Source organism: Neolamprologus multifasciatus, chromosome 8, assembly GCF_963576455.1.
Source record: "Neolamprologus multifasciatus chromosome 8, fNeoMul1.2, whole genome shotgun sequence".
Taxonomy (NCBI): domain Eukaryota; kingdom Metazoa; phylum Chordata; class Actinopteri; order Cichliformes; family Cichlidae; genus Neolamprologus; species Neolamprologus multifasciatus.
In genome coordinates this window covers 1578525-1591505 of record NC_140446.1, presented here as the reverse complement: position 1 = coordinate 1591505, position 12981 = coordinate 1578525, and the positions used below count along the sequence as shown (strand labels likewise).

The window sequence follows — 12981 nt, the reverse complement described above, 5'->3', positions numbered from 1 at the left end:
CCTAAATGCTGAAACGTTGCTTTTACCGACACTCACAGATTTGCACGTGATGCAGACTTCCTTTAAAATCTCCTCAGACAACAGAGCGGTCTCCTCTCAGAGCGACAAACATCAAACCCGCGGCTGCAGCTGCGCGTGTGGACGCAGCGACGCGTGAACGCGCGTCCTCGCTCAGATTTATGACGCGTGTCTGTGCAGGATTCATTATTTCAAAGGCTCAGCAGGCTCTGTTTATAAATATAGATCAGGACATCAACAGTTATGAGGAACAGAAAGTAAAATATAATAATGATAAATATCGTTTAACAAAGTCAGGTTCCCGCCTCGAACCGCACAGCGAATCAAACTCGCTGCCTTTCAGGAAACGTTTACTTCACCTTCACTCAGACGGCGTCCAAACAACAACAGTGAATGCTCACGCCCACCGGTCATATCAGAGTATTTATTATTGATATGTGCAGCAGCACTTTATTTACTTTCATTTCCACAGGCTGTGTGAAGCTGAAGCCAAACGGTCAGTTCACACTCACAACATAAAGAAGACTTTTTATTTTAAAACCATCGATTTATCTCCAACTTTGTCATCAATCCTGAGGCCTCAGAGATGAAATCATAAAATGCCTTAAAGCTGAAATAAAACTTCTTTATTCAGATTAGTTTAGTGTCACTGCCGTGTGATTGGTCATTTGTCCTGAGTCCTTATGAGTTGGCTGGCTTTGTCCCGTCTCCCTCCCTGAGCCTGGTTCTGCCGGAGCTTCTTCCTGTGAAAACGGAGTTCTTCCTTCCCACTGTCGCCAAAGTGCTTGCTCACAGGTGGCCGTCTGATCGTTGAGGTTTTCTCTGTGTTACGATCTCTAACTTACAATAGAGAGCACTGTGAGGTGACTGTTGTTGTGATTTGGTGCTGCATAAATAAAATTGAAGCAGATTTTTGTGTTGAGCTCAACAAATTACTTTAAATTACTCACAATAAGAGTATTTCATTTCAGTCAGATTGTATGTTAAAAGCAAAAACGTGTTAAATCAGCCACGGAGGAGACAGCATGAGGTTACATTTAAAGAATATGAACCAACATGACACATTCAAGCAGAAAGTGACAAATGTCAGATTCACAGTAACATTTTGGGTGTCTGGACCAAAGCTGCAGACGAGGATGTTTCTCAGATTTCAAGTGGAAGTGAAACTCCCGCCCACTCGTACATAAACTAAGAAGGTGTAAATACAGGACATAACTCCAGCTCCACAGGTCAGAAATCACCTTTTACACCGGCTGGGTGACACACTGACCCCTCGCTGAAGAGACCGGCACTTTAACCCAGCGCACTCGTCAGACTGCAGTTTCCTCTCGGCTCTTTGGTCTGAAGTGGTCTCAGATCCCAGCCTGCAGGGAGGAGCGGGGGAACCAACCAATGACCCACGCTGACCTCTGTTTATTCCACACGTTACTTTTTAAATATAATTACCGAACCAACAGGATGGAGTCAATCACAGCAGGAACAAATAAACGCGAGGCCTTGTTGGCGCGAGACGATTCCTCCAGAAAACAAAACACATCGATTCACAGACTTTAACAAAGCAAAAACAGACAAATGAGTGTGTAAATGAGTGTGTAAATGAGTGTGTAACTGTATCTGAGCAGAAAATGTGCTTAAAGTATTTTTAGCCTAGCGGGGAATCCTCCGAACACTCGTCAGCATCGAGCTGTTGCAGTTTGGACCACGTTAGATTATCTGCAGCACCTTCAGACCGAGCCTTTGAAGTCTTATGATGGAAACATTAATAAACCTGCTGGCTTACAGCAGGTATGTCAAACATAAGGCCCAGGGGCTGGAATCAGCCGTGAAAAGACTCCAGTTTGGCCCACTGGGTGGCTTTGGAAAACGTTTTCATGTTTCACAATATTTCATATATATATATATATATATACTGAATCAGTAAATTAATTGTTTATCTATTACCTATCTACATGTTGTTATTTACAATCAGCCCATCAATAATTAGTTTTTTAGCTCACGGGACAGTAAAGAGGGACCAGAAGATTTTCTGTAACATATTTATTTCTTATCATTTCTTCATGTGCAGGTTTACTGTCGGCAAGAAAGTGAATTTAATTTAATTTTAGTTCTGCATGAACCATGAAGCCAAAGCTGGACAGAAAAAATAAATACAAACAGAAGAAATTACCAAGTGAAGCAGAAACTACGAAGGTCCCAACCTGATGCAAACCTGTGATATGACATCATGGACATGTTTGGGCTCCATCCTGTCATATTACCTCCATGTTTGGTAGATGATGTGGTAAACTTCCGATCTTTCTCGTCCCTTCATTCTGGTACAAGTTGATCTTGGTTCCATGTTTCTGGACCTGGGCTGCTTCTCTCAGATGTCGTCTTGTTCTTGGGTCCAGTGGTTTGCACCTCATTGTAAACTCTGTATTTCCATTTGTAAGGACTCTGAACTCTTTGAGAGGGTGTTTGACTTGGTGAAGGTTTAGTCCAGAGGATCCTGTGGTCTTTTAGGTCTTTAGGTCTTTAGTTTCTCATGTCCTTCACCTAGTTTGTTTTTCAACAACCCTTCCATTTCTGTCCTCCAGGTCTTTCCAGGACCTGGCGAGGCAGATCGACGTGGACTACGGCACCGTGAGGGACTCGGCGGTCTACGACTACTTCAGAAACAAAGGCACCAACCCTCTGGAGCAGGACAGCACCTACTCAGAGCTGTGGAGGACCATCAGCAAGAACAACGGCATGGATTACTCCGTGTCCAGCCCGTCAGAGGGAATACGCAAGGTACCGCAGAGTGGCTGGTGTGATTATGATAAAATCATCAGGTGTGGTTCTAACATCCATGGTTTATATCTCATACATCACTGACGTACAGTGGAAGCATGCAGAGTTAGTGGGAGAGCAGGGGCCAAACACCAGCAGCATCCAATGAAAACCCAGATCAACAGCTGTGTTCAACACCGGCTTGTTGTAGTTACAATATTCACCTGGCATGTGAAATCTCCTCAGCTTGAGCCTGCGAGGAAACACAAACCTGGATAACCTGAAGAGTATCCTGTAAAAATCCTTATCCAGCCACACAGGTGGGTCTGTGGGACGTAAGGGGGCGTTCCTGTTACGTTTGCCTCTTTGATTGACAGCTCCATAGTGCCACGGGCAGCTGTAGCTGCTAACTGGACCAGATGTCCCTGGTTTCTCTGGGAGACCAGATCCAGATGGTCCCAGCATCCTACCCCACCTGTTTTAACTGGCCACCAGGTGGCGACAAGCTGGAAGGCCACAGATCGGATGCAAAGTGGGCTGTGCTGGTGTCACATGTGCTTGCTGTGATGCTTGTTATGGACAAATAACAGACCAACACTCAGGTTCAGCCCTGCAGATCTCACAGCAGGACAGTGGACGCTCTTAATAGGACACTCGAGGAGGGCTGAGTGCTCCGACCTGTTGTTTGGTAGAAGCACAAATGGCAGTCGGGTCCGTCCCTCGAGCAGAGGGCACAAACCTGGGTGATACACGTATACTCCAATACTTCAGATTGGAGGGGTCCACGTCCTCTCCAGAGCGCAGTCCCAACCTCGAGGTAAAAGTAACAGGAAGTCGTGCTCAAAGTTTCCTCCTTTCTAATGAAGGGCTGAGCAGCTGAACTCTTTTGTGCTGTTTCCCCTGTTTTTGCAGTAAACCCTGCAGCACTCGTTCCTCCAAGAACACCGTTTGTGTGTTATATTGATGCACGCATATCAATAATGGTGAAAACAGAAGCACGCGCTGCTCCTGCGTTATTCCCAGCAGGCCGCGTGCAAAGACACTCCTCTGTTTACCCATTACTTAATTTCAACAGCACAATATCCCAATTAGTGTGTGTGAGTGTGTGTGTGTGTGTGTGTGTTTCTCTGCTCTACACTGTTGTGCTCATAGATCTCCCAAAAAGCCGATGACAAATTAGCGTCAAAGACGAATCGTCTCCGAGCGCATCCATTATTCAGCCATTTGCATGATAAACATCCCCACAGATTCTTTGACGGTTTCTCCCCACAGCCACACACACACACACGCACACGCACACACACACACACACACACACACACACACACTAATCAGTTTTATTGCTATTGTCGACTGCTTTTCCAGTGCAGTCCTCCCACGCGCTGCTTAGACTCCAGAAGCTGCAGTCGCAGGACTTTTAGGCACCAGTGCAAACTGTAAGACGACCTCATGCACGACTCTTCATAACCAGGACATCCTCAGCTTTGATCGACTCCGAAGCTTTCCATGAACCGAGGTGACCACAGGGACTGAATGATCTGGAGCGTTTTTGGCTCCCATCCAGTCAAATCCTGGATCTGAGCTGGAAAACTGGAAAAACAAACTTTTTCCTGTCAAACTGAGCTGTCTTTGACATTTCTCATAGATAAACTACAGAAATGGGAACAAATGATGTGGTTTGTAAATAAGCAGCTACTAACAAAGAGCCTAAAGACATATAAAGCTGGTTCTTTGCCAAACTGTGATGTGCAGACACAGCGCTCGCTTCGCTGCAGCCGAGTGTTCGTGCTGCAATATGAACTCTAATCATCTTAAATCTTAGATTGAATGAAACTTAAACATTTCTGATCAATAAAAACTGATGACAGATCTAAAACTAGAGTAACTGTGACGTGAATAAATGTCCACGTTCAAATTCTTCATGTTGTTCGCACCGTAGAGCGAAAGCTTTTTACTGCACGTATCTTTGTACGAATCAGAAAAACTGGAGAGTGTCGACGGGACGAACTCTGACTAAAAAAGAGAATAGTAAAAGACTGATTCATCTGAAATATTGTGTTTAAATACATGTTTTCAGTAACTCGTGTATATTTTGGGACGTTGGGGACGAACACGTCAGTGGTTGAAGAGCGCCTCAGCCTAACTGAAGAAACAGATCCAGGGTGTTTAAACTCAGAGCGCGATCGAGGAGGAAGTTTGAAATTCTCATTTGCATTTAAATGCATCAGATCTCAGTGACATCGTGTTATTTCTGCTTTCGCCACAGCTCGGTGAGAGGGCGGGGTCGGGAGGCCGTGCAGGGATTGGCTAAGCTGAAGCAGTAAGCTTTGTGTGGTCAGCAAAAGTTTCTGGTCTCTGCAGGATTATCAGGCTGGAAAAATAAACCCTGGAATATTTTGTATGCATTGTGCAGCGAGATTCCTGTAAGTCAGCCTGGAGACTGAACCTTCCTGTAAAAGGAACTGATGGATGGAGTCTTCAGATAAATCCTGACGTCACTTCCCAGCATTCGCTGTCCCGCTGGCTGCATACAGACGAGCTGTGAGCTCTTCTCGGGGTTGTGAGAGCAGGTCGGGGGTCTGTCTGTGCTCGGTGCCCTGATCCGTCCTCCTTTGATTCAGAGGAATGTCTCCTCTGCTGTCCCTGTGTCCTCTCCTAGCGTAGCACGCTGCACATCTTCAGAGAGAGAGAAAGCCCTCCCTCCCTCCCCACTCTCTCTAAATAAGAGGGCGGAGCTAAGCACCTGCGCGCAGCAGATCATCAGACAGACGTGACGTCGTCATTAGTTTGTAACAGCGGGAGGATCTGAGAAAGAGGAGCGCACACAGTGTTCAGTTACAGCGAACAGGTTGAAGGAGGCAGATGCAGCAGATCTGCTGACACAGTGAAAAAAACACCGACAACCTCATCCACTTCAACCCCACCTGCTGCTATCTGTGTTACTGTCACCTCCTCACCCAGCCGGGAGGAGCACGCCAGCCTGACTAACACTCCTGCAGGTATTTAGCATCACAAAGAGACTTAGACACATTTACAGAGCGCAGCTGCAGCTGCACAATGTTATTTATAGAGATATATGCATGCAGGGCAGGAAACCACGCTGCAGGATTTATAAGCTCATTTGTTTCTGTGTCAACATCTCAAATATACAAGAAGAAAACAAATGCAAACATAAAAAATGGATTCAAGACAGAATATATCCAAGAAAAAGTCTGTAAGCGTGGATATCTGAGGCGCTATCAAACATTTATGACTGTGCAGTCGTGACACCAGCCGACAGCGACTTTAATAAATACCCATGGTGCCGCGTGCATTTCCACACGTGACACAGTCACTGTGGGACTGAATCAGGATCTGAGGGTGAATACGGCCTGTGTTCTTGTGCACAGCGTCGGGTCAGCTGCAGACTTCAGGTTTAGCTCTGCTCTGGATGAAGCCGCCGGAGAAAAGTCTGAATCCAGTAACAGTGGAGGCCTTTGAGAGTCGCTGATGATGACGAATAATAAACCATCAAATAACCCCCCCCCTCCTCTGTGTCTGCAGGCAAAGAAGGGTCCGTACGCCTTCCTCTGGGACATGGCGGTGCTGGAGTACGTGGCCCTGACCGATGACGACTGCACCGTCACCGTGTCGGGAAACAGCATGAGCAGTAAAGGCTACGGCATCGCCATGCAGCACGGCAGCCCCTACAGAGACCTCTTCTCACAGAAGTAAGTGAGCTCGTGTTGCCGAGGAGGGAAACCTCCTTATTCCCACACTGCACCTGTGACCAGCTGAACTTTACCTGGAGTCATGGTGGAGTCAGGGTGGAGGTGGCAGGAGTCAGGGTGGAGTCAGGGTGGAGGTGGCAGGAGTCAGGGTGGAGGTGGCAGGAGTCAGGGTGGAGTCGGGGTGAAGGTGGCAGGAGTCATGGTGGAGTCAGGGTGGAGGTGGCAGGAGTCAGGGTGGAGTCAGGGTGGAGGTGGCAGGAGTCAGGGTGGAGGTGGCAGGAGTCAGGGTGGAGTCGGGGTGAAGGTGGCAGGAGTCAGGGTGGAGTCAGGGTGGAGGTGGCAGGAGTCAGGGTGGGGTCAGGGTGGAGGTGGCAGGAGTCAGGGGGGAGTCGGCGTGGAGGTGGCAGGAATCAGGGTGGAGTCAGGGTGGAGGTGGCAGGACTCAGGGTGGAGGTGGCAGGAGTCAGGGTGGAGTCAGGGTGGAGGTCGGGTGGAGTCAGGGTGGAGGTGGCAGGAGTCAGGGTGGAGTCAGGGTGGAGGTGGCAGGAGTCAGGGTGGGGTCGCGGTGGAGTCGGGGTGGAGTCAGGGTGGAGGTGGCAGGAGTCAGGGTGGAGGTCGGGTGGAGTCAGGGTGGAGGTGGCAGGAGTCAGGGTGGGGTCGGGGTGGAGTCAGGGTGGGGTCGGGGTGGAGTCAGGGTGGAGGTGGCAGGAATCAGGGTGGAGTCAGGGTGGAGTCGGGGTGGAGTCAGGGTGGAGGTGGCAGGAGTCAGGGTGGAGTCAGGGTGGAGGTGGCAGGAATCAGGGTGGAGTCAGGGTGGAGGTTGGGTGGAGTCAGGGTGGAGGTGGCAGGGGTCAGGGTGGAGTCAGGGTGGAGGTGGCAGGAGTCAGGGTGGGGTCGGGGTGGAGTCGGGGTGGAGTCAGGGTGGAGGTGGCAGGAGTCAGGGTGGAGGTGGCGGGAGTCAGGGTGGAGTCAGGGTGGAGTCAGGGTGGAGGTGGCAGGAATCAGGGTGGAGTCAGGGTGGAGGTCGGGTGGAGTCAGGGTGGAGGTGGCAGGAGTCAGGGTGGGGTCAGGGTGGAGTCAGGGTGGAGGTGGCAGGAGTCAGGGTGGGGTCGGGGTGGAGTCGGGGTGGAGTCAGGGTGGAGGTGGCAGGAATCAGGGTGGAGTCAGAGTGGAGGTCGGGTGGAGTCAGGGTGGAGGTGGCAGGAGTCAGGGTGGGGTCAGGGTGGAGTCAGGGTGGGGTCAGTGTGGAGTCAGGGTGGAGGTGGCAGGAGTCAGGGTGGGGTCAGGGTGGAGTCAGGGTGGGGTCAGTGTGGAGTCAGGGTGGAGGTGGCAGGAATCAGGGTGGAGTCAGGGTGGAGGTTGGGTGGAGTCAGGGTGGAGGTGGCAGGAGTCAGGGTGGAGTCAGGGTGGAGGTGGCAGGAGTCAGGGTGGAGTCAGGGTGGAGGTGGCAGGAATCAGGGTGGAGTCAAGGTGGAGGTGTGTATGAAACCGGATGCACTCAGCTTGTTTCTTTCCACTAATGGTGTAAAAAGCGCTGCAGCAACAAAAACATTAAAATCCAGAAACACTTGTTGCAGATCCGATCAGCTGTTCATAGCTATCACATGTCTGCCATTACCTGCCAAAACAGGAAGTGATGTCATTTTCCATGGGAAACGTAGTTTTTTCCCTACAGGGCCTTTCAAAGGTCTCCTGGTGTTTACTGAAGTCGTGTCTGACTTTCTGTGTCGTTTCTGGGAGAGAAATCGTTTATTTTGATGCTGGTTTTTGTGCAAATCGTGCACAATAATATTTACTTTTGTTTTCCTGTAAATTTCCTGTGCTTGCAAACTGTTTTGTGCAACTTTTTTGCCTTTACAGTTTTGAGGGACAAAACGTCATAGACATACATGTAAAAAACACTAAAAGTATTTTGTAGTTTATTGCACTTTTTTGCAATTCATGTAATTACTATGGACTTAATGCATGCATGTCATAAAAATTTGGGATATAGCAGTTGTATTGATGTATAACAACTTGACATGCTCCCAAAGATGGCACTACAGCAGGTAAAAGCTCTGCAGACTTGGTTCTGTGGTGGGCTTTAAAGGGTTAAAACAGCTCACAGAAGATGTTAAGGCTCATATCTGCTGAGCAGGCCGAGCCGCAGTGAAGGACTGTCGGAGGTGCAGAGTGCAGTCCAGCTGTACAGCGACTGAAACGTGTCTCATTGTGCTGTGGAGCGGTCTAATTCCTGCAGTAATGCGTTCCCCGTGTTCAGGTGGGAGAGAATGATCTGATGGGTCTGGTGACATTGTGATAGCATGAGCCTAACGTTAGCTGGATTAATGTTAGCCTATAACCAGCTGTTGTTGTTGTTGTTGCCAGCGTCACATGTCTAACCTGCTGACGTTAGTAACAGTGACAATATCGGGAGTAAATGAGGAGGAAGAGGATGCTCGGTGGCGTCTCCTTCATATCTTTTATACCAGAGTTTAAATACGCCTCCAAATGTCTCCAGCTTCTCCTTCCACATGTGTGTCTCCAGCCACACAATCAGTCAGAAGGCGGAGTCCAGTCACTGCATTCAAACATGGCGGGGAACATGGCGGCTTCCACAAACAACAAACCTGCTGCTGGAGGTTTTATTACATTAATTCTAAGTTTATAAGCATCAGTTTGTTGGAAGGTGCAACTACACACTACTCTTTGTGTACTGACTTCAGGGAACATTATGCTCACCCCATTGGTGTTGGATTACAGAAATCAAGAGGCGCACAAACAGACGTTCATGAGGGCAGAGCACGTGGCGTTGGTCCAGATGACACCTGAGGTTCGATGTCCACGCTGCGTCACGTGGAAATGTGAACGCCCGCTCCGATGTCTGACCCGTCCGACCTGATCCCGGGAGGCTCAAACATTTTTCTGTGCTTGTTTCAATAAAAAGGTGCAGATCTGAGCTGCTGTGATGTAAATGTTACATCTGCAGTTTCTCCATGTTTGATCAGTGCAGGTGCACGGCGCCCACGCTCACCGCCGCCGGTGTAGGAAGCTTTATTTAAACTAGAGATGGGTTCATAAAGCAGATAACGCGTACGCGCTGAAAACACGGGCTCTCTCGCTCTCCGATGATGTTTCTGTTTCCACGGAGGCTGTAAACACGATCGCCGGGGCGTGATGGCGTTGCTCTGAGTTTGAGCCTTAAACGACCGTCGGCGGCGCGACTGTGCCGCAGCGCTTTGAATCAAAGCTTTTGTTTTGTGCAGCGAATGTGAGCCTGAGGAGGAGTTAATGATGAAGGCTTTTGTCAGGAGTTTGATCCCCTTCGCTGACATCAAGGCTTCATTATCTTCCTGTAAATCCTCCGATGTGAGCGAAGAGTCCTCACAGCGGCGCCGTCTGAGCCAATTACGGCAGGCTGCTTTTAAACGTACGTTAACGAGGCGACACTTTGACTGGAGGATGAATCGGTGTCACGCCGACTAATCTAAAACTTCACGGAGGAGTGCGGGTGTTTGAAAGTTGGAGAAGTGCTGCGGCGCGAGGTGAGGAACACCTCCTGCAGGCAGACTTTGCTCGCCATTAAATCAATAACCGCGCTCGGCGCTAAAGTCAATTAAGCTCACATGAAACGAGCCCGTATTAAGGGCGGCGTTGTGAAGCAAATGGGATTATTATGTGTAAACAGAAGGCCGCGTGCTAATTACTCACTCGATTTTGCGAGGCAGATGTCTCAACACGGGCTGCGAATTTTGAGGAAATTCAATCTTCCCTCCAGATAAAACGAGCGAGGCCGAGAACGCAAATTGATCCCAGAGCGAGTTTAAACAGCTCGTAGATCATTTAGTAAATCTCCACATTATTACATCATGAAATGAACACCGAGCTCCCCGAAAACTCCAAACTTTCTCATCCGTCTCGTATCGATCGGCTCCGAGAACGAAGAGGAAGGAAGTTGATGTAAGAGGCGACCCACGTCGGCAAAGTGGCCGCCAAACACAGGAAGCTAGTTTTCGTGGGGTTTAAGAGCTTCACGCGTCGTTCCAGGAAACAGGTCGTTCATACTGAGGGAAAAGTGGAGCAGGTGGACAGGAAACACCGTCTGCCGCTGAGTCTGCAGGTGCAGAACTTTAATGAAACCTACGACGAGATTTATCCTTGAAGTTGTCTCCAAACGTTAAACAGAGGCTGAGACAAAAGCAGGTCGACGGTGAAGGATGATTGGTCGCGACTCAGGAAGCAATCTGAAGGTTTTATAGCACAAATAAGCTCCGCCTCCCCTGCAGAGCAGACACATGCACTCAGAGCCTCACTCCAGAGTGCTCGTGTCTAACCTCATGCACAAGATGCCCTTTGACCCTGCTGTATGAGGCTTGTGGTTTTACACTGTGTGACGTCACAGTACGCGCACAGACGTCAGTGGATCCTGGAAGCTAACAGCTGTTTGTAGCCTGTTAGCCTCGTTAGCCTGAGTCAGTGTCCGATGGCTGCCTCCAGATTCATCATCCCTCCTCTGCTCTGGCACAAAGGAGCAGATCCCGGTCCTCTTGCTCTCCTACAGTAACTGGTCGTCTCCTGGAGTCTCCTCCAGGCTCTGGAGACGGTCCCGGGAGACACAGCAAACCTCGATGCGCCACCCTGGAGGAGTCGGACTACCTGTGGAAACTCTGGAAGGTCCAGGTATCGCCTCCTGCTCCTTAATTGACCGGATCAATATCCCAGGAGTTTAACGGGCTCGACGCTGCACTCGGATTTAAACACATTCCTCTAACTTTGGTTTCGGCCCTTTGTTAGCATCCACTGCTAACTCGAACCACATCATCCGTGCTGTGAGCTTCCACACATCTGGTGGGTCTGTCACAAGTATTAGATCAGTAGCAGCACAAAGCACAGCAGAGCTCACGATGATTCCTTCCAGACTTTTCTCAACTTTATTTAACCGGCAAATGAAAGTGGACAGGCCAGCCGACAGGTGGTTAGACGTTCCCCCTCCGACTGTCACAGACCCGGGAATGTCACGGGGAGCGACGTAATTCATATTAAAGAATCTGAGTTAGGTCCAACCACCGGCTGACTTCAATGAAGCCTCTCGTCTGTGTCGCAGCAAGCCTCCTCACCTGCCTCCAGGCGTGCACGGCTCTGTGGGGAATGAAAAGCAGCTGGAGTCCGAGGAGCCGCTCTGGAAGCGTCTGAACTGACCGCGGGAAGTTCGGGAGCTGCCGTGACTCTCTGTGCAATCCTGCGACAAACAGGAAGCCACAAACAGCCGCTGTGAGCTGCGAGCGCTAATAGAGATTTTAACACAAAGCATTAGCAGCAGCGCCGCTGTGCTGCGAGTGCTTCATCACCACGGAAAAGGGGAAATGGCTTCTTCAGGCTGCGTTAGAGGCAGCGTGGGAGGGCCGCCCGGGGCCCGACTCCATGAAATGTCAACTATGCCTCCTCCTGTCTCGTCTTCTTCATCCTTTGCTCTCTGCTTCCTCATCCTCTCAGGTCGTGTTCACACAGCGGGCTAATCCTGTTTCTCTTTAAAGCTTTAAGACGGTCCGCTTTGTCACCGAGGAGCGACCACAGGATAACACAGCACAGAAATCCAGGCAACACCTGCACAGTTCAATAATAAATCAGTAAATTTAATCTGCCTCGGGTCGTTGTAAGGTGACCCTCAGCTGAAGCTGCTCCAAGACAAAGCTGATGTCCAACGATGTTTGATGGGTGAAGGAGCAGCAGGGAAAACCTTGTTTGTGCACATTTGTGTTTAATGTCACACTGGAAAGTTTTTCCTTTGAGCAGAAATACTTAAAGAGTCACGTGATCCTGAGCGCCGCAGCTGCTTTACTGCGAGTCTCAGTAAGCCGGATCAAAGTGCGCATGGATGGGATTTCCTCCTCTGCCTGCGGATAACCGTCCTGTATTAAAGCTTAACAAGATGTTTGGGGGTGATAGCATGTGTGAGTCTGCCTCACAGTTACATGCAGAGAGCCTCTCGCAGTGATGGAGGTGCCACACAACACCTCCTCAGTGTGCTTCCAGCCTCCGCTCAGCAGCTCAGACTGACAGCACAGGTCTGTGCTGGACGGGGAGAAGTCAGTAACTTCCTGTTAAAATGTTTCTGACTTTACCATAAAACACAACGATGACCAGATTAGAGCAAATCTAGGAAGTCCAAATGTTTCAGGAGAGGAATCTGCGGATTCAAGTTCCACTCATGATTTCACAGAGGATGAATCCTCTCGGTCACATCCTCATGTGTACATCCACCGAGCTCTTTCCCCTTGGGCGACTCCTGGAGGGCGTACACTCCATCCTATTTCAGACCTGCTTCCACAACGAGGCGACTCGCTGTGCATCAGCTTACTGAGGCCACCACAACCTGGAGAATCCACTGACACCAACCATCAGCTGTGAAGCTTAACCCTTTAAGACCTACCATAGAACCAAGTCCGCCAGAGCTTCTATTATATGTTTACATGCTGTGGAGCCATTTTTGGGAGCATTTCAAGTTGCTATACATCAATACAAC

At 49.5% G+C, this 12981-nt stretch overlaps 1 protein-coding gene across 3 annotated transcripts in view; it reads left to right on the top strand.

The window, feature by feature from the left end:
- The window catches only part of grid1b (glutamate receptor, ionotropic, delta 1b), a 668767-nt gene that overhangs the window by 640907 nt on the left and 14879 nt on the right, over positions 1–12981 (top strand). For all 3 annotated transcript variants that reach the window (XM_085170470.1, XM_085170471.1, XM_085170472.1), the window contains 2 exons: positions 2595–2790; positions 6313–6479. In XM_085170470.1, the coding sequence (XP_085026596.1) occupies positions 2595–2790; positions 6313–6479 (363 nt within the window). The remainder of the gene's footprint in view (positions 1–2594; positions 2791–6312; positions 6480–12981) is intronic.